Source organism: Siphateles boraxobius, unplaced genomic scaffold (assembly GCF_051911475.1).
Source record: "Siphateles boraxobius isolate OS27281-9 unplaced genomic scaffold, OSU_SipBor_1 68, whole genome shotgun sequence".
Lineage (NCBI taxonomy): Eukaryota > Metazoa > Chordata > Actinopteri > Cypriniformes > Leuciscidae > Siphateles > Siphateles boraxobius.
Genome location: NW_027509195.1, coordinates 12,450,940 through 12,478,707, shown reverse-complemented (window position 1 = coordinate 12,478,707; position 27,768 = coordinate 12,450,940). Strand labels below are relative to the sequence as shown.

At 36.9% G+C, this 27,768-nt stretch overlaps 1 protein-coding gene across 18 annotated transcripts in view; it reads right to left on the bottom strand.

Moving 5' to 3' along the window:
- The window catches only part of slc4a7 (solute carrier family 4 member 7), a 46,061-nt gene extending 19,707 nt beyond the window's left edge, over positions 1-26,354 (bottom strand). For 3 of the 18 annotated variants that reach the window (XM_077214853.1, XM_077214848.1, XM_077214850.1), the window contains exons 1-9: positions 21,013-21,500; positions 15,417-15,498; positions 10,431-10,574; positions 10,161-10,299; positions 8,804-8,964; positions 8,571-8,720; positions 6,676-7,098; positions 4,437-4,552; positions 2,837-2,899 (exon numbers count right to left, since the gene is read on the bottom strand). In XM_077214853.1, the coding sequence (XP_077070968.1) occupies positions 2,837-2,899; positions 4,437-4,552; positions 6,676-7,098; positions 8,571-8,720; positions 8,804-8,964; positions 10,161-10,299; positions 10,431-10,574; positions 15,417-15,498; positions 21,013-21,075 (1,341 nt within the window). In that variant the 5' untranslated portion in view covers positions 21,076-21,500. Of the gene's footprint in view, positions 1-2,836; positions 2,900-4,436; positions 4,553-6,675; positions 7,099-8,531; positions 8,721-8,803; positions 8,965-10,160; positions 10,300-10,430; positions 10,575-15,416; positions 15,499-21,012; positions 21,534-26,215 lie in introns of those variants that run through there. The other 15 variants (XM_077214855.1, XM_077214849.1, XM_077214852.1 and 12 more) reach the window with 8 other exon arrangements.
- Positions 26,355-27,768: the final 1,414 nt, after the last annotated feature.

Sequence of the window (27,768 nt, the reverse complement as noted above, 5' to 3'; positions counted from 1 at the left end):
ACAAACGGTGATCGACTGTCGCATAACTCTGAACAAAATTCAAAGACGTCAAGGATTTATTGTGATCGGTTATGAAGGCACACATGATCCAAGTTAGCCGTTGCACTTTCTACAATAGTAGAGCCACAAACCGTAGTATCTCCTAACAATAAGACCATATTCAATGGAAATTTTGCATTTCGCAACGTTCCAAAGTTCAAGTTTGGAAAACTTGTTTGCCAACTGATGCGAATTCGTATCACGTGAAGACGTGTGACCAGTAAAAGATCGATATGTTAGAGCATGACCTCTTGCCTGACTTGCAAGAATGCATATTTTTGCAGTAAAGTCAAGTAGATTGTATATTTTTACATTTTGAATGCATTACTAATTGTTATACACAGGCAGTTTACACATGCACTCTAGAATGATTCATATTCTTCCAGTGTCTGTGCTATTTTTCTCCAGAAGTTATAACCAATACAAATGTCTTTGTATACTTTTAAACTAACTAAAGTTGCGGCTATCTCATAACCCTCTCAATACAAGCGCCTGACAATGTGGGCGTCTATTGTTGTTGCAGTCACTGGTATTGTTTTGTTGTTCCGTCTCTTCAGTTTAGTTTTCTACTGTGAAAAATGGCCCGGCCCAATGTTGCCAACTTATGGAATAACTGATTAGTGCAAAACAATTTCAATACACAAGTGCGATCTGCACGTACAGTACACATGTACTATTCTGGTGACATAATTTGCATCACGCGCAATGTACGCAGACCCTCGCATATGTGTAAAAACTGAAGTATACTTTGGGCTTTAAACCACATTACACAGTATTAAAAAAAACAGACCAGTAAATCAAACTCTAGTGATGGGGTTCTTTATATCCGGTAATCATGCAGTAATTAAAAGGTTTCAAGACTTCAGGAACTAAATTTCTGCCAAACTCAGGTCAACTCCAGAGAAATGTTGGAGAAATGTTTTTTCTCTAAGCGAGTCACGTTTTTCTAACCAGGATCAGTATACATGGGAAGATGTCACCTAACTCCTAACAAAATAGGACATCATCTGAAGTTGAGGATCAATTGCAGAATGAAAATAAGTTATTGAGAAACCCAGCTACGTTTAACACCCAAAAAACATTGTCTAACTTCTTCCAAAACAGGTAGACATTCGTTAAAAAACAGGTTTCAATTCCTATTTCAGTCTAGGGTTTCTGTGTTATTTTGAAATAAAGCTGTCATAATGAAACAAGGACCGTGAGAATTAGTTTAAACCAATACTTCACTATGTTTCAACAGCAACTTCATGTAGAGCCTCTCTTTGTCACCCTACTGGCAACAATAGCTGCAATACAATACAGCATTAATAGTCTCAATGATAATGAACGTTTAAAAAAACATTTGAAATATTTAGAGAGTATAAACAAGTAAATAAATATGTAGTAAAATAAGTATCAACTCATTTGCAACATAATATAATACTGAGGATTAGTTCACTTTTTAAAAAACTTTTGCTGATAATTTACTCACCCCCATGTCATCCAAGATGTCCATGTCTTTCTTTCTTCAGTCGAAAATAATTTAAGGTTTTTGATGAAAACATTCTAGGATTTTTCTCCATATAATGGACTTCATTGGGTACCAAACGGTCCAAGGTCCAAATGACAGTTTCAGTGCAGCTTCAAATGGCTTTAAAAGACACCAGACGATGCATAAGGGTCTTATCTTGCGAAACGATCTGCCATTTCAAAAATAAATAAAAAACTTTAAGTTTTATAAGCACAAATGCTCGCCTAGCTCTGTTCTGTGATGCACGTCCGTGACTCTCCTGTTCAAACTCCTTCATCAAAATGAACAAATCTTTTTTCGAGTCATTTCGTTCGTTGAATGCGTTGAATGAACGAAATGACTCGAAAAAAGATTTGTTTATTTTGTCGAACGAGTTCGAACAGGAGAGTCACGGACGTGCATCACAGAACAGAGCAAGGCGAACATTTGATCTTATAAAACGTAAACTTTTTTATTTATTTTTGAAATCGTCTGGTGTCGTTTAAAGCCATCTGAAGCTGCACTGAAACTGTCATTTGGACCTTGGACCGTTTGGCACCCTATGAAGTCAATTATATGGGGAAAAATCCAAGAATGTTTTCATCAAAAACCTTAATTTCTTTTCGACTGAAGAAAGAAAGACATGGACATCTTGGATGACATGGGGGTGAGTAAATTATCAGCAAAAGTTTTTTAAAAAGTGAACTAATCCTTTAACCTTAGCCAATGCATTCGGGATCATAAAATAAATACGTTTACAGCACTTATTATTCTAGGGTTTACAGCATGCATTAATCTAGATGTATTATGACAAAGGAATATAAATTAACAATGAACGGTTGAAATTAATATTAAAAATAGTTTTTCACGGCCTTATGCCTAATGCATTAACTATTGTTAATAAATTAAAGCATAATATTATGGTAACACTTTACAATAATATCGTGTAAAAAATAAAATAAAAACACACACACATCAGTTGGCCACTATTTTGGACTCACCCGAAAACTAACCTGTGTTAACATCCCACAAGAATATTGCTAATAAAATGACAGCCTGTCTGAAGGCCCCATATTAAGGACAGAGATTTAAGGGGAACCATTGTGAAGTACTGCAACATTAAAACAGAAACATTGTTCCTTTTTGCAAGACACTTCAAACATCACTTATCACGACACACAATACAGTAATCAAAACATGGTTAACCACTCAAGATGACACCACAAAAGATCAGAGCCACAAACACAACCTCATGAAGCACTCGATGACGACACACTGGAAGACAGTTATAATGATGTATAGACTTACTGTAGGCCTTTTGCTGCCCCTTCCCAGAGAGCTGCAACTACAGTGAAAAGAGGATTGGCTGTCCTGATACCAACCAGACAGACATGGAGAGTGTTCAGTGTTCTGAATATACCTGCCATCTTTCCATGAGACTTATGTTCAGAACTATCCCATTCCATTAATTAAACTGGTAATTTGATGCATTTAAAAAATGCTTTCAAAATTTTGCCCTGAGGTCTACTACTTCTTTTCTTATCTTTTTGCACCATTGTCCAAATAAATTGTACCTCCATCCTTCACTTACAACCTCCGTGAAAAGCCTGAATTACATAGTGACATTTGAACAAAAGTGTTGGTGGTGAAAACAATCCCTCCGAAACGGTTAAGAGCTGATATGGAATTTCGGCTGATATGGACAACTGATAATTATTTATATTTTAAAGCAGATAACAAGATAATGGCCTGTATTTGATATAATATTCTCTGAGACTGATAACAAAAAACAAAACCTAGGGCTGAAAAAATTCTCTGATAAAAAAGCGCTATTTAAATTGTGATTTAAAATGCGTTTTAAGAGCTCCAGGTTTGCTGTGCTTGTTTGTAGGGCTGCAAAATATATTGTGATAACGCTTTTATTATTATTATTAAATAAAAAAGTAAAAATAAACAAAATAAATGTATTACTACTGTAATAAAACGATTGTATTTTAAAATAAAAAATAGAGTATTTAATAAAAAATAACAATTTTATAGTACAACTGTCAAATACTACATCCAGATCGGATTCAGAACGATGATCAAAACATTGATGATGTTCAAAACATTGAGTAGATCTAATCCAACAACACCCCTAATGCTTGTACAGTCCGATACCTCATCCTGGATGGACATTTCATTCAGTAACATTAGGCAGTTTTGATTTATATGCCATTTAATCTTGGTGATCACGTTATTTTACACATGCATAAGATTACATGATATTGCTTGTTTCAGTTTCTTTTTCACTTGTGTTTTGATCAGGAGATTCAGTACTCTTTCAGAATATGTATAAAAGCGCCCCCTACCGTATAACAGTGAAAACACGGAAAGTCAGAAAATTCCGTCAATGATGGGGAAAGAGTTAAAAGTCCAAAAGTGCTTCAAATTACACAAAGCATTATTCACAGTGCTTTAAAATATTAAAACGTGTAAAACAATCCTTCTTATCCAACAATTATTTCACAAACAGGCTTACTATGAATCACTGGGATTAAGAAATTATACATGCCACAGTCAAGTTTCTTTTATAACAGTTAAATGACAATAGGTAGATGAACTAGAAATAATGTAGGTCTCATGATCATTTGAAAGTTATTTTTGATATTCTGTATATTCTGTAATATAAATACTGTGGTTTTAGGTTGTTTTTTTCTTTGGGAGCTTGGCAGCCCCTGGTCACTGTGCACTTTAGTAGCATGGAAAATAGCATGAACGTTCCCGTCCAAGATCTTCTATTATGTTCCAAAGCCAAGAGAGAAAAAAATATGAGAAAATAATGACACAAATGTCATTGTTGAACTATTCTTTTAAGTGATGCCTATCCACAACGTTTACAACAGGATGTGTTGCAGAGGAAGCTCACCTTGCTAAAGTCCACAGTGCTGTTTTCCCGGCTGCCACCAGCGCCATTCATACGGCTTTCACTTGGCTTACTGTTCTCCAGGCTCCCTGGGGCCGACTGGGGGGATGCAAGGAGACCTGTTGGGATGAAAAAAAAAGGAAAGTGGTGGAGGACAGTGTTATATGTGTGTTGAGCTGTAATATGCAGGAAAGGTTAACTGCACACTCATTGTGTGGTCTAGTGTGTGGACATGCAGAGCAGGTCACATGCTTTCTGGATAACATCACACAGCAGTGTGTACGCTCATGGATGCTATGCTGTAAGGTTGAATTTTAAAAGTTTAGAATGTGATCTTTCAGATTTTCCAACCCACAGATTTTGTTGGATAGAATTCAAACCTTTTTTATGGAATGACAGGATGAGTTCATTTGAGGAGAGCATTAAGGCTAAACCATTAAATGAGGCAACCACAAACTGTTCCTGGCTTCTGTGAGGATTTTAGCTTCACACAGCGATCGAAAACATCTCCCAATATCCATTAAGTGGCACAGTAAAACTGTGTAGGCCTGGGATGACATTTCATGGAAACAAACTCTCCTGCTATCTGAGCCTGCCGCTTGACGTCATGCTAACTTAAAAATAAAGGGAGCAAAATGACCCTCCTTCTATGGTCTTCCCTGTAAACACATGGAATGGACGAATCAGCCATCGCAATTGTTTAATGTCACTGCCTCCTTGCTAGGACCTGGTCAGGCACTCAGAATTGAGGTTTGCGAGCTGCACACTCTGCCAACATGAACGCAGCAATGTACAACACGAAGCAACTCCATGACATCACCCACTCCCATTTCAACAGGCTCAGTTTACACTTTAAGGGTATTCCAAGAGGCCAATGACCTAAAGTGTCACAGGAAGCTTTCTGCTCCTCGGCATGACATCATTTATTAGCAACTGTAAGGTACCACCACCTTTTATAGTTTTCTTAATTTGTTGGGATTCGTTTTATTGATCTGGTTTCTTGTGCATATGCCCCAATTGCTAGAACAGAACCCTGTGCTCTCATCGACTGTGGAAGACTTTTAACAAACCCTGACAGCTGTATTAATAAAATGCAAAAATAAATATGTCAGAGGTGCAAATATAAATACTTTTTGAGGCCACTGTAGTACTTCATGACATTGAAGAATGCTTAGAATTCTGGTCTAAAAATGAACTATATAAAACATCAAAGAGAACACATGAGCATTGCAGGTGCTGCTACTGGATGTTCTGTATACATGTGTGTATTCTCAGGGAAAGATAAAACAGGGTGCTGAGTTTAAATGTCTCATATGGGTAGTCAAGCTCTTTTTAAAATATCTGATTGACTGGACATGGTGAATCTCAAGAAAAACATGTGGGGACACAGTGTGACAAGAAAGACATTAAAATACTTAGGGTAAGAGAGGGAAAAGTGGGACTCAGACAGGTCAGAAAGAGATAGGAGGGAATGTGAGAGAGTGTTGGAGGTAATGTGTTGAAAGTAGCGTGTATTAAATAATCAGATTGTTTTGCATGTGTAATTTTTCTATTTTGTCAAATATATTTATTTATTTCTATTTATTTATTAACTGACGAATACTCCAGATTTGGGTTTAAAATGAATGAAAAATATATATTTTAAATATTTTTTGTTAACATAATATATTTATATATTATATAATAATATATTTTATGATTAAACTGTAAGCTTATTTAATGTATAAACACAGACACACACACACCCTGCTGAAGTTTGCGTTTAGCGAGATGTTGGTGAGATATTTCAGGTTTACATTCACATTATTAATTTTATATTACACAATAATATTTTTCAATAGTTTTTTATATATTATTACTTTTCAAAAGTTTGGGGTCTGTAGGAATTTTTTTATGCTTTTGAAAGAAGTCTCTTAAGCTCACAAAGTCTGCCTTTATTTGATCAAAAGAGAAGAATCAACGGTAATATTGTGAAATATTACAATTTAAAATAACTGTTTTCTATTTTATTATGGAATAAAATAAAATAAATAACAAAAAAGTTTTGAATAGTAGTGTATGTACCATAAAACAGAATACTCAAACTGCACGTTGCTACTTGGAACACAATGTAGCACATTGATTTATTATCTAATCTAATTAATTTCTGGACTCAAACACTCATGACAAATATAAAAAGAGTGTGAGGCTGAGCAAATGCATCATGCAGGAGACACATCATGCTGATGGGCTGGATATTTGCCTGACTGCGGTAGGGGCAATAGCTGTGCCAGCCTGTTCGGGTCATGAACAACCTTCTCATCCTGAGTGGCGAAAGACCGTGACTGCGGTTCCTCCTCCTCCTCGGGCGGGAACACCACGACCTCTGGAATGTCCTCTCTATATCCCTGCGCCACCAGCAGCTCGGGCCCCTGCTGAGTGGGTCCTGGGGAGCGGAGAAATGATGAAGCGCGGTGGGCGGTAGGGGGGGTGTTTTGAGGGGTGCCGGAAGGGGAGCCGTTGGGGGTGGCAGAAGGGGTGGAGTTGGCGCTGGGCAGAAGCTGGTTGAAAATGATGGAGGAACAGGAACTGCGGGAGTCTCTGGAGGGACGGCGCGAGCTGGGGGGTGTGGAGGTGGAGTAGGAACGTCTAAGGAGGGACAGACGGGAGGCAGAGAGACCCTCCCCTGATGGGACCAGTGCAGGAGGTCAAAAAGGATGAGGAAAAGTATGAAGAGGGGAAAAACAAAGTAAACAGACTGCAGATGGAATAAAATGACATTGATGATAAAATAAAAGCAAAAATGTTGAGATGAGGGAGTTGGGAAGGTTAGAATGAAGTATGGCGGCAAGAACGGAAAGTACAAATCAGTCACGATTCAACACCCAGAAACATGACCATCACACGCTGATCGTCATCATTTTAATAAATCAGGCTAGCTGGTAGTTTGCTATCACAGAACACACATTCAACTCTAAGAATCAGAGCTAGGCCTGTTTCACAGAAGCAGCCCTCAAGTAGCATTTCACAACAGAGCCTATTTTTGTAATACAACACTCAACTAAGCAGAATTTTATTTTGAAAACGCTCGGTAATTATATTTAGGAATCAATACAATCTTTTGCTATACAAGTTATGAAGCAAAAAAAGGAGAAAAATAATATTTTCTTGAAAAAATTTATTTGTGAGGTGGGTTTGAAGCTAGTTCCAAATATGCAGTGAAACAAACATGCAGCACTTTCTGTTCAGTAACTCTGCCTGAATGACTGAATCCAAATGATCCAAGCAGTTCAAAAATAGATTTTGGTGTTTGAGTTACGCTCAACGTATATTAATCACCATTTGTATGTAAGGTACTGTTCAAAAGTTTAGGGTCAGTGACATTTAAAAAAATTACATAAAGAAATTCATATTTTAATTTAAATTGTTAAAAAGTAAAACCAAAGTTCCACTCACAAAAAAAGTTTAACAATATTTCGGAATATGAATGTTTTTACTATATTGTTTATTAAAAGAAAGGCAGCCTTGGTGGAGTATGAGAATTCTTATTTTTAAAATATATTTTAAAAAATCCTACTGACCCCAAACTTTTTAATAATACCGTATGTCACTATTCATGAAAATTAGACATCAAGACGATATAAATAAATATTTATAAAATATAATTAAATATATAATGTACCGTAGTAACGCATAATTATTTCCTGTATAACGCCGCTGTTCTGTCACATAGCTGGTTCAAGCATTTCTTGTGGAACAGGCCTTGACCATGAAAACACCATCACTTGAGCTCTTCATTGAAAAAGTTTTTAGTGCGAGTAAAGACAGGAAATGCAACCAACACAGCACACAGTGATGGCCTAAAATCAGTCAATGAAATGCACCATGCACTTCACATTCAAATTCAATGCTTTAAGCACAGAAGAAACCGAACATCTAGTCACATACACTCCCTGCCGGGCGTCTTTAACAACAGCTGGCCACAGGCACAAGGACCCTATGCACCCCTACTTTCCTTCATTTCTTGTTTTTGAGTGGGAACAAAGGATCAATAAGTAGTGGATTTAAGAGAATCTAATAAATATTAGAAAGAAAGTTAAGCACAGCAAAAGGTCTCACCATTCCTCTCAAGCAAGTGCGGGTCTGAATGTTTCTTGCCTATATCGGCGAAGGATCGTACGAGCGGGATGCGATTGCTGAGCTTCTTCTCATTCTGGTGGTGATGTCTCTTCATCATGGCTTCCCGCACCTTCTCCCTCAAACTCTCATCCAGCTGCTCCGACGCCACCATGTTGTCCAATACCATGTCTGGTAGCAGAGAGACCCTCATTTTTAGACGTTCATTGTGTTCATACTGAGACGTAAGCGTTTATCTAACAGCCAAATGTTACCTGCTATCTCCTCTATGGTGTTTGCTCTCATGTCCAGCATGACAGTGCCATTGAGGATGCAGCTCCTTAACTCAAACAGGCTGTGCAGGGAAAGTGTGGCGACATAAGGCTTACTCCAGCGATCTCCTCCATCCTCTACATCCTCCTCAAACTTCAACCACCTGCAACAAATAGGATTTGATGTTGACTATGTATTAAGACAAGTATTTTGACACATTCTGGTTGACAAATGTTCAGGTTGTCCATAGTTTATGTGGTGAACTTGAGAGGAAATTACATAATACAAAACTATCTTTTTAAGTCCTTCTAAAGTCTTTGTGAAAATGGCAACGAAAAGTTTTCTGATGAAAGGTATAGCTTTATGTTGTTAGCAGAATATATGCCACTTGGTTTGATATTTTGTTATTAAATGCAATGACTTTCAGACATTTTAAAACGTGCCCAAATACTTTTTGGGGCCAATGATACCATTATGTTTTTAAGACCAAAGCGGAAGTCCATGTCTAGAGAACAGAGTGGCCACTTGTAAATTTAAGAGGGCATTACATTTTTTACATGAGTTTTACAAAAGTTACATGTGTTTTATATCATATTCATACCCAATTTGCAAAATCGGGTATCCATTGACAACATTTTGGAACTGGTACACTTTTGTTCTGTTAATCAGCCAAAGCAAATAATTTCAAAATGGCAAAGTAACACGTTACTGTATTCTAATTACTTTTCATGATAACGCAGAAATGTAACTCATTACATTTAAAATTTATTTAATTTGATTACAGTTACTGATGCCAATAAAATTAAGTTAGTTGCATTACAAATGTATTGTTAAGAAAAAATATATTTAGTAAAATGCATTTCTAATCACGTTTGACCGGCTGCGTCAGTTAATGAGCATGCGCTTTAATGAATTATCTGAGAACGCGCTTCATGAGGCACACACACACGCAAGGTCTCTAGCTCTCTCCCTCTCCACCGTGCACGCGCTACACGGTTTGGAGCACAGTCTCTTCTGTCTCGCATGCGCGCTCTTGCTCACTAGCTCTAGATTCCGGGAGATTTTAACTAATTTGCTGGCATCAGGGAGCCGCTATCAATATGCGGGAGACTCTCGGAACTTCCGGGAGACTTGGGATGTCTGCAATATAAAATTACGGAAAGAACTGAGTTTCACTTTGTAGTGTATTCTTGTAGTTTTAATAGGTTTTCAAAGTAACTTGAAAGTAATCCGATTACTTTTTACATGCATAAAGTAGTAAATAAAGTAGTAATTAGTAGTGGATTACTTTTTTTGAGTAACTTACCCAACACTGCCGAATACACACATGTACTCTCAGGCTTTATTTTGTGTCCTCACCTGGCTGTCTCTTTCCACTCGTAAGCATTTCCGTCACGGAAGGACAGCTCGTCGAGCTCAGTGAAGAGGTCATGAGGAATGTGCTCCTCATCATCATCCTCAGTGCCGAGGATAAACTGGACCCTCTGTGAGGGAGTGTCTGCAGCCAAGAGTGAGAGAGACCAATGCCAATGAGTCAAGATACTTAGACAAAATAGACAGGAATAAACAGGAAATTATTACCATTCCTTTATTAAATTGAGACATTCTAGTCTAGACTATTATTCTTACCGTACGCTGGTGATTCTCTCCCATCCTCTCGCTCAGACCCTCTATCCTTCCTTTTCCGATGGTGCTTGTGACCCCGATGGCGATGTCTACGTCTGCTTTGTCTTCCCAAAGGTACATGAACACCCACATAAACTGCCCTGTGACCTATAAAGAGAAAGACTTTATCCACCTGTCCTGTACTGCATGTGAGAGTAGTCCGTTTAAAAGTCCGTAAAGGAAAAGAAAAGACACCAAATACAACATACAAGCAATGTTCCAAACACACAAGCTGAATTATTCATTGTCTGAATTGCCAATCTCATAAGCACTTCCTGAGCCACATTTCAATGCACAAAAATAAAAATGTTCCCGGTTCCCAGTCGCGAACTGCAAACAAATGCACAATAAAGCACAAGATCTACCCAAAACACATGGACTTCATCCACTAATAATAAGCACAGGTTTATATTAGCACTTACTGGTCGCTTTAATTTAATTTAATTTAGCTGGTGTGTAAAGACATAGCAAGTTGTCTAAAAAAACTTAAAAATGAAACCCTAAAACTTCAATATAGAATTTGAAATGTTACAAGCAAAATTAAGCATCACAATATTCTAATATACAATATGATAACTGGATATTCATTTTGAGATTTGTTAAATATTACATTTAAAAGTGTTATTAAATTATAAATGTTCTCAAAACATGAACTTTGGTTACATGTTATTTTAAGGTGACGTAGATACTGTACATTGTACTTACTCAAATAAGTACTGAGTAATATTAAATAATTACATGTATTTACTATAGAGTTACGGTTAGGGTTAGTTATTATGCCGAAAGTAATCTAAATGTAAAAATAGGGGGGATAAGCATGCACAATTAAATATCCCATATCATTCAATACAAAGACAAAATATCTTATATCGGTGGAAAACCAATACGGTACCTGTATATCCACCAAGAAAACTGTAGTATCATGGAGGCCGGTATTTTTAAAACCAAACCCCTTGAGTAAAAGTGCTCCTATGTTCCAGTACACATGTCCCAAACTTCTGCAGAGCAACCCTCCTAAACTCAATATGACATTGTGAACAAACTGTGCTAGAAACCCGGTGCACTTTTTAAAAAAAAGACATAAATAACATCTTAACTGTCTCTGGCAGTTAAGAGACAGTTAAGTCTTTTAACTAAGACTTAACTTAAAATTTAAGTCTGCCACCCATGCTTGAGTTTTTGTGTTGAAGGTTTCTGGGAAGCAGAAGCTGCATGCGTCACAAGAATAATGTCAAAAAGAAAAGGGAAAAAAACAAGCAATTTGAACCTAACTTCATTCAGCCCAGTTTTGTGCAGGGAGCGCTCATAGTGTCAGCGTGGGTAGTGTGTGAACACATGTGTGGTCTGTGCAAACGCCTGCTGTGTCTACACCAGTTTCACACGCTTGTCTAAGCGGAGAATGCATGGGAGGCTGAGCCTCATGTACACACTTTGTCAGCCACAACAGCTCATGAAAACATCTAGCAAATTTTTCAGAAACATAGAGGCACTGCAAATCACTTATCTCATGTGCATCAATCCTTTAAAGCATGTATTCCCCAACTTGACGCAAACAGTATTCCACACTGGGGTCAAAGGTCTCCAAAGCACATCATTAAATCTAAATTAAGCCTCTAATGGCAATTGGATGGTTGTAGTCAGATTACAGTGCCCTATTTAGATTTAGAAGAAAATAATGGTGTGGATACAAAGCAACACATTCATTGGCAAGCAATATAGAAAGGGGGGTGGAGGTGGGACGACCAATACTAAACCTTCCTCCCACATTATCTCAACACTCCCCAAAACACCAGCTACAAAACAACAGCCCTTTGCAGAGCTGCATGCCTGAAAAAACTAGTGCTGCACGATTAATCAGATCGCAATCGCGATGTCAAGCCTATGCGATTATATGACGCAAAATGCTGCGTCATTTGGACATGACAAGACAACCCATTCTCAATGAGAGCTGTTTGCCCATTTCCTACACCGCTAATAAAAAGAAGAGCAGTCCGTTTCAGTTTAGGCAGTGGCACGTGTGTCGCGTATGGTCACGTCTGACTTTCTCCAGTGAGCAGCGCGGAGAACAGGTGAAGATTACGCCGAGCAGACGGACACTGAACTGGTGGCCAGAAAAAAATTCTACCTCTGTTAAATGGCGATATTTTGGCTATAAGATAACCGACACTGAGCAGAGAGAGCAGGGCTGCCAACTCTCACTCATTCAATTGACATTTTTCACACTCTCTCACACCACACACGCATTTTCTCATGCAGAGAAAAAATCGTGAAGCAAAGAGGACACGGACACCGACAGACTAATAACGTTGTTATTATAGCCTAGTAAAAAGCACATTATATTTAATTTGAGTTGTTATTTTCAACCTTTAATAATAATACCAGCTGACAGGGTCTCTGTATGTTTACAGCAGCATTAGGTGAGAAAACTTTTTTCTTGAAAAAAATTTACATGCATCTACTGTACCTAATATTTATCCAAATGAATCGAAATCGAAATCAATTCACAGCTTTGAATTGAAATCGTGAAATTTGTGTCAAGCAATAATAAAAACAGTAGCCTACCAGTCATTGTACCATGTAAACATTATAACATGTTGTCACTTAACTTCACAAAAATCTGCTTAGTTACCAAATGTTTTGACAATCACAATACACATCCTGCTTAAATGTCGCTTTTTGTCTGGACAGAATGTTCAAAATATCTTATTTTCGTGAGCATACAAATGTTCTTATTTATTGTTCTACAGGTATTTGTTTTATAATATTGTACTATTGAGACAATAACAAGTTTGCAGTAATGCAAAGATGTCATTATTTAATTTTGTAAAAAATAATATTTTAATTTGAAAACACTGTGCATTCAGTTGTTGTTGCTGGTTTGAGTTGAGAAATACACATTTCAGCATTCTCACTAATCTGTGTGTGCATTTTACTTGAGAACCAAGCAAGTAACTCATGAAACCATTTGTTTATTATATCGCAATCTTGACCTCAATAATCGCAATATGACATTTTCCCCAAATCGTGCAGCCCTAGTGAAAACACATCCTTGTCCCAATTAATTACAATAATAATCAGCCAAGGCACTCAGTCGGCAGGGAAAACACAGAAAATGATAAAGATATCAAAGAGCATGAAGCTGAAGAGCTAAAATTGGCACCAAAATGACATGAATCATTGACCTACGTCTGCTACGATTATATCACTACATGTGTCTGGCAGAACGGCATGAACAAAGATAACAAAAGAATCCTGTCTAAGGGTCTATAAATTAAAGCAATATTTATAAAAAAATAAAATAAAATAAAAAGTCTGTATTCATTTACTCATCCACATGTAAAGTGCAAAAGTATGTTAGGCAGAATGCTCATGCTCTTTTCCATACAACGAAAGTAAATGGGAACTGACGTTATCAAGTGTCAAAAAGGACAATGAAAGTAGTCGATATGATTTATGCACTATATTCCAATTTTTCTGCAGCCGCATAATAGCTTTGTGTAGAGAATCGTTTAAAAGAAATATTGAAAATATTTATAAAATATTGAAAATATTGGTTTGAAAATCTTGCTGACAGCTGAGGTCACCATTTACTTTCCCTGTATGGAAAAGAGCAGATTAAACAGTGTGCTAAAGAACTTGAATCAGCTAAGAAATGCAAGAAATATGCTTTTTAAAATTATTTTACTGAATGTGAATAATATGCAAAGGATTTCCTGTTACTTCCCTTAAAAACTACATTGGCCTTCATAAAGAAAGTGAAAGAGAACAAACAGGAATATTCAGTGCAAGATGGTGTTTTACATGAGAAATAGAGTGAAGTTAATGCTGGAGGGCACAAATGCATGACCCGAGCAGGCCCAGTTTAATTAATTAGATCTTGAGCTGTTGTCTAAGCCATTGTAATGCTATTATAGTGAGCGGGAGGCCAGCGCAGCACAGCCCAAACATGCTACTTTAAATGGAATAAATTATATTTTAAAATTTATTAAAATAGAAACTTTTATTTATTTAAAATTAATATTTCAAAATATTACTGTTTTTACTGTATTTTAGACAAAGAAATGCAACTTTGGTGTGCATAAGAGACTTCTTTCAAAAACATGAAAAAATATTACGAACCCAAACTTTTGAACTGTAATGTAATGTAAATGAATATAGAAATACATGAATAATACCTAACATCTTATTTAATACCTAAACATATTAATATTAATAATATATAAATAATCATATGTAATGATTATTTTTAACAAAGATAAAGAAAACATTTGTCAACATTAAATTGGTCTGTTTATGTATATAATCAGTATTACAAATTTTGTATTTCAATCTTGAATTGGATTAATAATGCATATATATCAGTTCATATTGGTCCGCAGCTACTTACAGCTTTGTTTCATTCACTGACGCCAAAGTAAGGGAATCAATCCCCAGACTGTGAATGCCATTATTGTAAGAGCCAGATGTAGGTCATATGTTAGACTCACACTATGTACGAGTCACTTTAAGACTGAGTTCCTGAGAGTTCTAGACATTCCTTGCCTTACTCATCTGAAAAAAAGCTGTTACCAAACACCTAGTACCTCCTTTCCAACATGTACAAGCTTCCAGAACACATGCAGAAGGCCAATAGCAGGATCAGATCACCTGGAAACATGCCATGAGAAAGCCTGGGGGGGGGGGGGTTTATTAAGTATAAGACACGTTTAAGATCAAAAAGCTCTTGAAACTCAGCCAAAGAGTGAAATGAGGTTGAGGGGGGTTGATGGTTTTAATCATTGTGCTTTAAAACACTCCCAAAATTAACAAATGCAAAAGAACCGCAGATATAATTCACTGTAGACCTCCATGTCCCAAAAGACCAGATGGTATGCTTGAGGATAAACAAAGCATATGATTTTGAGGAGTAAATAAAAGGAGGAGGTTATGTGAAAAGGGGGAGTGACTTACTTTCAAGCTCCTCTTTTTCAAAGTTTGTGTGGATGGTAGAGCTGGTTTTCCCCTGATCAACAACAGCTTCCTCATCATTGCCCTGAATGGAGAGAGATAAAGGCGGATGAATGTATCACAACAGAGTCAACAAACAATCCATGGCAACACGAGGGGCAGCCATTCCAGTTACTCCTGCCTTCATCTGTGTAATTGAGAATTGTGCAATAGTTGAGAGTTTATAACATAATTGGGCTTAAGACTGTTGTTCTTGAAAATGCTCTCCTTGGCACAAAACTGAAGGAAATAAACAACTAGAGTTCATTTTGCGTCACATGAACAGCACTGCTACCTCAGCCAAAAAGAGTAACTAAAAACTGAAATACACACGGCATGCCCACAGAAATATTAAGCTAATTAGTGGCTGAGGCAACTATCACAATTACTATTGCTCATACTAAGATTTTGGGATCGGAAAAAACTCCTAACCTAAAATATTAAACTTTGTCATGTACTCTAACTTAAATTGTGACATAAATTGTAGCCAAATACATTAAATATATGTGTATATTTATTAGTATACAAACATACACATATATATAGACATTTCAAATTGTTCAGAATTAAAAAAGTTTATTCAATTATTCATAATGCATTTGATTTTGATGCTGCAGTCTAATGATCATGTTCTTATTGTATCAAAAATGGTTCTGCTCATCAACAATTGAACACTTAAATATCAAAATATGATGTATTGGCATCAGTCACCACTAACAATTTCATCAGAAAGTAAAAAAAAAATATGTTTAACCTGTGGCCATAATAACATGTCTCTAAAATAAGACGTGCTTTAAGACCATATTATCAACTAAAAGCTGCTGTCAGTTGGCACCTGTCTTTTGTGAAGGGAAGCAGGGAAGATCTGAAAAGTGTTGGGGTCACATTAAGGCATTAGTCTTTGAAAATAATTATTGTCTCCTAAAAAGTGATGGGGATATGTCCCCACAAATGATAATGGTTTCTCCGCCCTTGCTTATCGATGCTCCATCATCAGGGACTAGGACACAGGACGCTTTAACTAAGTATCATTTTGTCTAAGTCCGGGCTTAGACTAAACTTCTTTAAATGCATGCTGCACATGTCCACTTCCAGTCTATAATACGTCTACTGCACAATATTTTCCAACCACATCGGTTTAAAATGTTGAGTCACGTTTGGTGACCATGTAAACGAGCGGCTAGAATTCTTACATGCTGCCCACTCACTTTTATACAAAGACAATGAGCTTAAATTGGGCCCAAACCAAGTTAACTCCATTTTCTCTATTATCAGGACAAAGCCACAATTTACAGGCACAATGATTATCATGAAATGAGAAAAATGTTCCACTTGCTGCCTAGAAAGGATCCTAAAATATGCTTGGGGGACATAAGAGTGCGCACTAGACATTGTCCAGAATTTCCCAAGAGATCCCCGCATGTCTATGAGAACATTTTGGTGGTCGCTGTAGAAGGAGCTGGTGTATTGGAGATGGTGATTGTGACATTTTTCCAGATGCGACCCAGGGTATTCTCAGGACTATGCATGAGTCCTTCTACTGCGTATTTGTTTCAATTCCCCAGATAATACCCCAATTCCCACAATTCCCAACCATTGCTGCTGCACTTGCCCGACAGAACGATGCATAGGTCTGTGAGAAAACCTTCTTTTCCTGTCACATCACTGAAATATATGTATTTAACATTATATATATATATATATATATATATAGAGTGAATGCATTAACGTCACTTTCCCGCCGGAACACGCCCCCTCAGCCGGACTGAGTGGCAGAAGAGCAGCTGCGTGACTGGATTTAATAGGGGAAACTGCGAAAACGCAAGTAAAACAAACGATTATAAGTTTAAACTAAAGATTGGACTCAATATAGTGTTCCTTACAACTTACTAAAGATCCAGTAATCCATGGATATTGACATGCAGCCAGGAATCGTGTTTCCTGACATTTATATGTGCCTGATTTTGACACCAGCGAAATAAATACAGCAAATTTGCCTGTGAACGCTTTATATAAATACAATATAGGCAGGTCTAAATCCAGGTGATCACTTATATCAATGTTATATATATCATCATATCGTCTAGACTTAAAACTTGTATAGTTTTTTGTCAGTGTTTATTTAAAAATGTCAAATTATACAGAATAATACAGTGATAAATATTTGATTGATGAGTTGTCACTGCAATTTATAACAATACAATATATAAAGAATGATTTTACCACTAAATTCAGCATATTGACAAAAAATGATAACTGCAAATCCACCTTTCGCTGCCTGGAGTCCAGTTGTTTCTATGAATTGCAGCGATCTATTTGCTTCTCTGTTCTGTAGCTTTCGGCAGTCTGTAAAAATATACCTCAGATTTCTTGTCAAATGTAGTTGTACAGTCAATCGCTAAGCTCGTTCCCGTTTTAGATGTGTTTTTTGTGTTTTTCACGGCATTCACGCTGAAAACCAATGCTGCCGCTCAGTCTTTTTGCCACTCAGTGTGGCGTGGCCTCAATCACTCCAGCTGACGGTGACGTCACGCGCATTCCCTCCATATATATATATATATATATATATATATATATATAGAGAGAGAGAGAGAGAGAGAGAGAGAAATGTATATATATATATATATATATATGTATATACATTAAACATATCTTAACTAAAATCTAAGAATAAATGAATCAGCCTTACTAATCAACCTGCATATTAGAACTTTAAAATAAACAATAGCCGCAACTACGTCCTCTGGGCAGCTGCATGACAAGGATGATGTAACTCTGGTCAGATCACATTCACAGCTATTCTTACCCCCAAACTATTTCAGGGCATATTTTACTGAGCTCTTTCAAAAGAGCACAATGTAAAAATAAATTCTGCCATAACCAACTGACACTGTGAGACACTGGCCATCACAATGTGAGAAAGCCAATAGTGTGATACAATAGTCCCAGGGCTGCCACATGTCCTGAATCATCAATGAGGTTACCTTAAAATACCTATCAGCAGAACAGTTCTCAGAAAGGGTTAGGGTGTTGACTAGGGTTAGGGTCAATAATGTACACTAGGCTTGCTAGCTACGATAGTCTGTGTTATCGGTGTTCAGAAGCAACACCAGTTGCATCACTTGACCACTGCGGTCAAATCAATTTGATTATTTATTTATTTTTTATATAAAATCATTTAGTTCAGTTCAGACAACAGACACTATTAAACTGAACGTGTCTGCTTAATAAATTGTGAGCCGAACGAGGGTCGCAGCAAAGCGAGGAGCTGACTGATAAGGTGACTGCGGAATATTTGGTGTCAAAGAACCTATTTAAGCAAATTTGTCATTGCACTGTTTTTTTGTTGTAGCCTGGATGCCAGCCCGAACCCCCCCCACAAAAATTATAGGTCGGGAAGTTCAGTGGACTCGATCCGTTGAGGAGCTATTATGCCTGAACAAAAAATAGTTCGGACCAGTCAAATTGTCAGGGCGGGCTTTATATGATGATGGACAGATAAGCAACGGTAACGTAACCATCCACGTCATCAAAGAGTGCTTGGGTTGAATTCATGGCTGCCGCTGGAGAATTGAGTTGTGTAAATTCCCCTATCGCGTGTGTTATAGAAGATATAGACAGCGCATTAATTTTAAAAAAGGAATAGAGAACCGCGATCAAGGTATTTGTCGTTGGGAAATATGTTTTTTGCCGTCCTTCCTACGGGATTCGGAAAAAGTTTAATCTATCAACTTTAATCTATTGCTCAACATACGTCACTTACCCCGTTGCTCCGATTGGTTCTAGGTCTACCCAATTGAGTGCAGAGGTCTTTTATTTCCTGGTTCGGATGACACACGCCCCATAATCACAGCCCAATTGAGCAGTATCAGACTCACATCCTGACTAGAATCTGAGTGTGATGACGTCAGGCTATTGTTGTTGTGTTTTTTATTAAGTATAATAGGCTAATGAACTCACCATTCAAGCAATCCGCCCGAATTGGCGCTAATTTGAAAGTGAAACTAAAATGTGCACATCCGTACACGCCATTATGAATGCCTGTGCTGACGCGTGCATTTTTACGTTTCCATTAAAATTAGCGATTTAAAAACCCCCGCTGGTGATATTTTTTATCGGATCTGCGTTGACGCTGCCGATGTTGTCACACGTCGATTAACCAGTGGGAAAATAATTTGTTTTGTTTTAAATGCTATATTATTTTCTATGCATGTTTTTACAAGTAGTCTATACGATCATCTCACCTCTACATTTATAATTATTGATGCCTGATGTGACTTGTACATTTATTGAAATTATAGCGGGGACAAGATTATATTAGCACTGTTTGTTGTATGTATTTGGCAAGTGAGAGAGCGTTTAGACCCCAAAACTGTGACATTGGATTGGTACAAATGCGCAGTATTCATAGATTTTAGCCTGTAGAACGTGGTTACACACACAAAACACATTTCTGACACATTCATGGGGATACACATTGATACTACTGGAATCAAAGTGTATCAAAGTATGCTAGACTATATTATGCTGTGAGATAAATATGTTTTCTTCCTGTACATTCCAGTACAGTCCCGTGTATAAAAAAACCCCAAGGTGGCTCTGTCTCAACATGGGCCCCTGTCCAAACATTCCTGAGTGCCATGGCGTCAGATATCATCCCAAAGGGCAAAACGCAGCAAAGGGTACAATGTGGACTTAGAATTTACCGTAACAACCTGTGACAAGCATGGTGTCTTGAGACCAGTGACACGCTTTGCCCTTTTTCATCAGAATGCCACAAAATTTCAATCTCATGTAAATTAAATGTCAAACTAATCACGATTTTTTTTTGTTTCAAATAGAGATCACGATCCTCCAACGATTTTGAACGGACATCTAAACAAAATAACATGTAGGCCTAGCCAAATTTACTAGGTTCTGACTAAATGTTAATTGCTGCTGTATATTTAAACTGTTAAATGAATCTGAATGAATAGTTTTAAAATATCGGTTTGAATGAAAGATTCAACGACTTACTCATAAAGACTTCACTTGTTTTCATTACTTGATGAATCAGAATTGTTTTGAACAAATCTCCTGAATGAATGATTCAATTCTCTATTATGATTGCTTCCGAAGACATCAGTGTTTGTATATTATAAAATTTTATCCCAGTTTTGTGATACTTTCTTTGTAACACAGCAATAACAATACTGTGGGTGAAGACTGTTTTTGAAGCGTTTTCATACTTAATGACAACTGCTCTCTCTGGCTCATCTGTAGCATCAACGGAGATTTGAATGTTCTGGTGTGATTTTATCAAAGGTTTAATAGACAGAATTGTCATTTAGGAATGAGATTGCGATCTTTTAACAATGAATCGTGCAGCTCTACTAAACACACTATACTGTGTTCTTAAGGCAATATTTTCAAACAGAACCCTTGCACCAAGCCAAAGCATATTTGATGAGCTACTCAGAATCTGGGTCATATGCCAAGCTCAAAACTAGTGTAAAAAAACTAGTGTAAAAGCTGCATTAGGTCAGATACACAAAAGTCAATGAGTCAAAGAAAAACATACCGAGAATATCGTAGCTCCTCTGGTGGTCCTCAAATTCACAACATCTCCCCAGAAGTCCTGCATTTTTCATAGACCCTGGGGAGGAACTTTAAAACTTCATCACTTGGAGTGGAGAAAAATCAAACTGCACTAAAGATCACAAAAGCTTTAATAAAGCAGACGCTCAGGTCCGGAGATACTGATTATAATTTATATAGCTCATAAATATGGTCCCCTAAATAAAGATGTTAAAACCAAAGATCAAAAGATCAACCTGAAGCATTAAAATATTTAGGCTACTTAAAAGCAAAAATGAATGACAAGCTACAATCAGGATCTGTAGAAGAGGAAGTCTCCACGCACTTCCTAAAAAATGGCAGCCTGCTTCTACCAAGATCCGTCACTCTGACTAGAAAGCAGAAGTGAGTGAGAATCCTGCAAGACTCACTCCTGGTTGCAAAGACCTAAACAAGCGGCGATATTTATATCCGAGAGCTGTTTCAGTGTGTGAGGGTGTGTTGTTGTGAGCGTGCCGTGCATGTGTTTTTCCACGAGCACTGGAGCTATACATGGCCTGAGCGCTGGGTAGCAAGGACAGAATGCCCTAAGGTGTTAAAGGGCACGAAGCAATATAGGCTACTATATGATTGCAATATAATCAATATAACCCTGTGTAGCACAATCAATCTCTTATTTACAGTGTCCACACCTTTTTGATTATTATAAGAATCATAATAAATCATTGCACGTAGACTTCTTTTCTATAATTTCTATACATTCCATAAATCAGTTATTAGTTAACATTTTGTGAGAAACTATGATGACCATAAAGGGTGTGTTATACAAGTAAAGGGAGAGTTTTTAGTTAACCCAAAAATGTACAGTTGGACTAAAGAGTTCCTGCAATATAAAGGTGTCAGAGAAAAAAAAAGAAGTCCAGTAACAGTTGTTATATCAAATGAGTAAAAGAGAACAAATGTTGCTATCACACAGACAAAATGCTACTATGCCATAGTAGCGCACACTGATACTATGCTCATGAAGAGGAAGAATTTACCCCTGACAACAGAGTTACCTTTGTAGGAAAAAGTGCCATTCACCCAGTGAAGCTGTTAATGCCTGTAATTAAAACTGTGCAGTCTATATGAATGATGGGGAATTCATTGAAGGATAATAACATTAAAAAAAAGTCCCATTCTATTGCAGGAGGAACCACTGTTACATTTGTGTCTAAGAATTTTCTCTCAGACAAACCATATAATTGCATGCTTCAAGAATTCACTGATTAATAAGCGAATATTGTATTTTGATGTCCTGAGCGTTTGCAAAAGTTAACCAATTACATTCCCACATTTGATTTTTCTTTTTAGGTAGGCCTACATTAGGTTTATTTAACAGTACCATTCAAGCAAGAACTTCAACTGAAATTAAATGATCGAATGTAAAAAAGCACTGCTTAGGCTAGTCTTCACTGTATGAACTAAATAAATATACACTGACTATTAAAGTTACAAAAGTTATTCAGTCAAGAGCAGTGAGTGACTTCCTCTTTCTCCTCTTGAATAACATTAAATGACATAGACAGCAGCAGGATTATTAGGCTGCTGTCACAAGACCCGATGCACGGATCCTTTGGAAACATCCAATTTATTTTCCATCGGTTTACGTTCATTTAAGACATAACCGACAGTGTTCACGTGAATACTAGACAAGACGGGCATTTTGACATATTTGGCCATATAAGCTGAGGAAGAGAACTGAATTTGGGATCTTTCTCTGTGCCGCAACAACTAGAGGCTGTCTACAAAGCGAATATTCCAAATCCATTCGTCCTTCATGTCAGAAGTAGCGCAAGTGCTTGGAGTATGTCAGAAATAGAACAAGGCATCGGTTTACTGTCAGGGATTTGTCGAGTGTAGACAGCATCACTGATTGGCTGCGTCCAAAAGCTGTCCTATCAGGCAATGACTTCGCAGGAAACGTTTGTGCACGAATGTACCGCACGAAACTGATTTCGGACAGACTTCTGTAGCAATGTAATAGTTTAATGATCTATAACAAAATAAAGAGAGCTTTGGTGATAGCTAAGTGAATATTTAATTACTACAATAGTAACTAATTTTATCACTAGAAAGTAGGAATTACATCAAAAGTGGAAAATGTTGGTCAAAAAACTTACTTTTGCACACAAACTGACAACCAAACATGACTTTCAGATGCCATCTTGATTTTTTAGCTCTACTGCCACAGAATTTTGTGAATAAAATACTGAAATAACATAGCCTATACAAATATTAATTCTGTTAACAATTTTCAATAAGGTTCCATTAGTTTATACATTAATTAACAATGAGCAATACATTTGTTACAGTATTATTTATTAATTTTTGTTAATATTAGTTAGTAATATTAACAAAAACAACTTTTGATTTCAATGATGTATTAGTAATTGTTGAAATTATCATTTATTAATATTAACAAATGCTTTAGAAGTACTTCTCATTGTTCATGTTAACTAATATAGTTAACTAATGTTAACAAATTGAACCTTATTGTAAAGTGTTACCATACTTCTCTCAGATATGCTTTTAAAAACCGTAAAACAGACTAAACTAATACTAGGCACCGGCAAACAGACTTTGCACTGCTGAACACTCAAACTCTCATCTAAGATTAACAAAATCTTTTACGGCACAAAAATGTGAAACAACAAAACACACTTCTGAAGGAATGCTGACTGTTTTTACATGTGATTTAAGATTATATAGAGAATCTATGTGAAAAAATCTCACCACTTCTTCGCTCATTTATGAAATATTTTTGTCATTTACTAAATATTTGTGATCCAAAATAAAACTTCAGTGTTCTGTTACATTTAAATCTATTCTGCAGATTCTCCATCAAAATAAAAGTGTTTCCAGAGTCTCTCTAGGCCTAATTAACGCAAGTGTAGACATTGTACCAACTTTACGTCTGATCAATTCTGAGATATCACCCTCAACATATGTAAACAAATGGAACCAGAAAGACTTGTGAATTAGCTGTGAGTTAACAGAGCAACTGTGTTGACTACTGTACACAGACAGGTCACAGACAGAGCCTCATGCTACTGTCCCCAGCTAAACCTGCTGAGCTTACAGCTGTGCCCTCTGTGGCTTTATCAACAGCATTGTCGACTGGGTCCCAGCTGCCCCATGAGCTGCTGATCTTCCAGCCAGAGAACAATGACAAACTTCCTGTCTAATCTTCCATTCTGAACCAGTGCTGTAACATTACCACACACTCAACGAACCATGAAGTCTTCCCTCATTGCCAATATCCCGATAGAGTCACGGCAGAGAACAGAAGAGGAGCATCATTGTCCTGAAGACACCTGAGTGATGAGTATTAGTGAACTAGGCAACAGGAGGAAATTAAAACAATCTTTGTTACTCTTTGTTACACAACAGGAACTCTGGACATTCCAAATTTTCCGATAAATAGAACGTTAACTGTTTAACGACGTCTAAACAATATACATACTAATATGCAATAACGTACAAGCATTTCCTTATCTGGATTCCAGTCTAACTCAGATTTGCCATTTGAACCTTAATCATCATTACATAATACAGACAACATACCTGCACCAACATGAGGCTGACAATTGATGGAAAAACACAAGAGAATGATGGTAGCAAGTCAGAGACTGTTATCTTTAAGTATTACCAATACTTTAAGTGTAAAACTGTAAATAAATTTTAAAAAATCAGTGTAGCGAGGGTCCACTGGTTACTGTTTATGAAAATATAAGCCCTTATGTTATGCTTTACACACTTTGAAAAGATAAAACTAATGTAACAATATTCACACTGCCAATTTATATGTCAATTAAAATAAGCTCTCAGCCACTGCTTACTGTAATTTAGTGTTCCACTTATGATGTTACTACTTAATTTATTAGCATTGTATGTATTTACTTAGGCCTATATGAGCTAATATACTCACACTTAAAGGGATACTTCACCCAAAAATGAAAATTAGCCCATGGTTTACTCACCTTCAAGTTATCCTAGGTGGTGTATATGACATTCTTCTTTCAGACAAATACAATCAGAGTTAAATAAAAAAAAATGTCCTGGCTCTTCCAAGCTTTATAATGGCAGTGAATGGCTGTTTCTGTTTTGAAGTGCATAAACGTGCATATTTTCATGATTAAAGTGCTCCACACGGCTCCAGGCGTTTAATAAAGGCTTTCTGAAGCGAAACATTAGAAATGTTTCAGTTTCACTGTAAACATTAGAAATGCTTTGGCAATACATTGTAACAACTGTCAGTGTCATGTCAATAAGGCACATTTTGAATTTCAATTTAAAGAGGGGGGGAGAGGGGAGTAAGTGCACACTTACAAGTAAACAGTAATAGCAGAGGGAGAGAGAGAGAGAGAGAGAGAGAGAGAGAGAGAGAGAGAGAGAGAGAACGAGAGAGAGAGAGAGAGAGAGAATTATCAATTGTTTACCATACAAATTCATGTTAACTGGGTTGACATTTTATAATAGTCCTATCTTGACAAACATAACAAGTGATAAAAATGACAGTGACATACAACCAGAGGACAATTTCTGTTTTTTAAACAGCAGATCATCTCAGCTAAAAACTAAATGTATATATATAGAGAGAATAAATACTCATTATTGCGAAGTATGTTGCTAAACAGTATTTTCAAAATGTGGCAAATAAAGACGAGGACATTCATTTGAAGGAAGAAAATAAAGCACAACAAAAATTATAACGTGTATGTTTATGTATGTTTATAAATACTTCAAATTATTTTTATTTGAGAGAGAGAGAGAGAGAGAGAGAGAGAGAGAGAGAGAGAGAGAGAGAGAGAGAGAGAGAGAGAGAGAGATTCGTAGTCTAATGCGCTCGTCTTTCACCGTTATTGTGACGCAATGGTCTAACGTTAAACGACACTTCCTGGCAGCAGCGTGATCACCCCAAAACAATGAAAGTACATTTCCACAGCAATACAATCTCAAAACAAACACATTTCACGTCCACTAAGACAATGTGGATGATCCTGGGTCGTTAACAACCAAAAGAAAGTGATGCTTTAAACCAATTCCACCATCCATTACCCCCATCCACGACCCTTTTCTTTCTTTGAAATAAACGCGCGCAGAAACGCTCTAGGCATCCAAACTCTCAACTCTAAAGAGACAACAACAAATAAATTTATGCTTACTGTGGTTAAGAGTGGTTTCATCTGTTCATTGCTATCTTCCTCCATTTGTTCAAACTGTGCACTTCTTCCGTCCCTCGCCGGAGACTGATTTGAATATGATATTTCGAAATGCCCCTTCTCTCGTGTCACAGCCACTGAGAGCGTGTGAATGGTATTTTTACATATATCTGGGCTTGGCAAATCCCGCCCTTGTTGAGATTGACAGGTTATTTCATCCGTTCACGCTCACGCGACCGGCTTTATACCTAACCAATAACATCTTCGGAACGACGCTGGAACATGAATATTAATGAGAGGGGGAGGAGTTAATTGGCTTTTGGGTGGTCTACAAATAAACCATTTGGGAAGAGAGAGAACTCGCGGTGAGGATGAGCATGATGATTTGAAAGAAGTATTATGCTGTTATTATTAGGCCTAATGGGAAAACCAAAAGGAATGTCTTGGTAAAACTATCCAACCTCTGAACAGCCTGAGAAGGGATTGGTTGTACAGCAGGGGTAAACCTTTAGAGACCCTTGACCCCCACTCTGAGTCCCAGCCAACCCATGCATAGTAAGTTTATAATTTAAAAAATAAATAAACACATAACATCAAATCATAATTTAAATGTCATTGGTAGTTGTCCCCCTGCTTGACTGGGTTGTTTTACAACAATATACTGGATGACAAATAACATGTAGCCTATTGTAAGGAAAATATTTAATTACTATTAAATACATTTAAATTTTAGGGGTTTTAACTCAGGATTTTTTTTAACTCAATGATTTTTTTAAGCCAATGATTTTTTAAGCCAATGACCCAGCTGTTATACAAACTGTTTCAAGACCCAAAATGTATCATTCATTGTAGTTTTTACAGTACTTATAGTCAATATTTTTCTGTTGTATCATCCTTCAGTTTTGTTTAGATCCTTGCTCTGAAGACATTTTTAATGCCTACTGGAGGTCCGTCATGTTGCAAATCACAGCTGTAACTGGTCACTTGTGTTTTTTGTCAAATGTTTTCATTTAAACTGTGCTGTGTTGTGGCAAATGTGGACTGAAACAATGCAAAGCATTTCCATTAACCTGTTAACCGTTTCCAGAGCGTCGGCGCACTGAAGCGGTTTTTTTTTTATTTAGTTCAAATTTACTATCAGATTTAATTTTATACCTTGACAAACTATACATCATTAAAAAGATATAATACTCAAGATTCAGTATTTGACCACTATTGTATTCTGAGAAACTTATAGTGACAGTTATGTCTTAATTTGTGTCAGGAGTTATGAAATGAAAAAATGAGTCGATACCTTTAATATGAATTATGAGCGTCAGCTGGTCCATTCATAAAAAACACTCCGTGCTGTCGTCATGACAGTGATTCACAAAACAACGTCCCTCAGGGCTTTAGCTCAAAAATGTGCAGACTTGGAGAAATATTGATATATTCTCATAGATTCACATCATATTTCTATAGACAGGAATAATATTTGTTGAATTTATACCCAAATGCGTCGATGTAATCATTATGATCGCTTCTTACTGAGATGTGCTGTGTTTTCAATTCATACC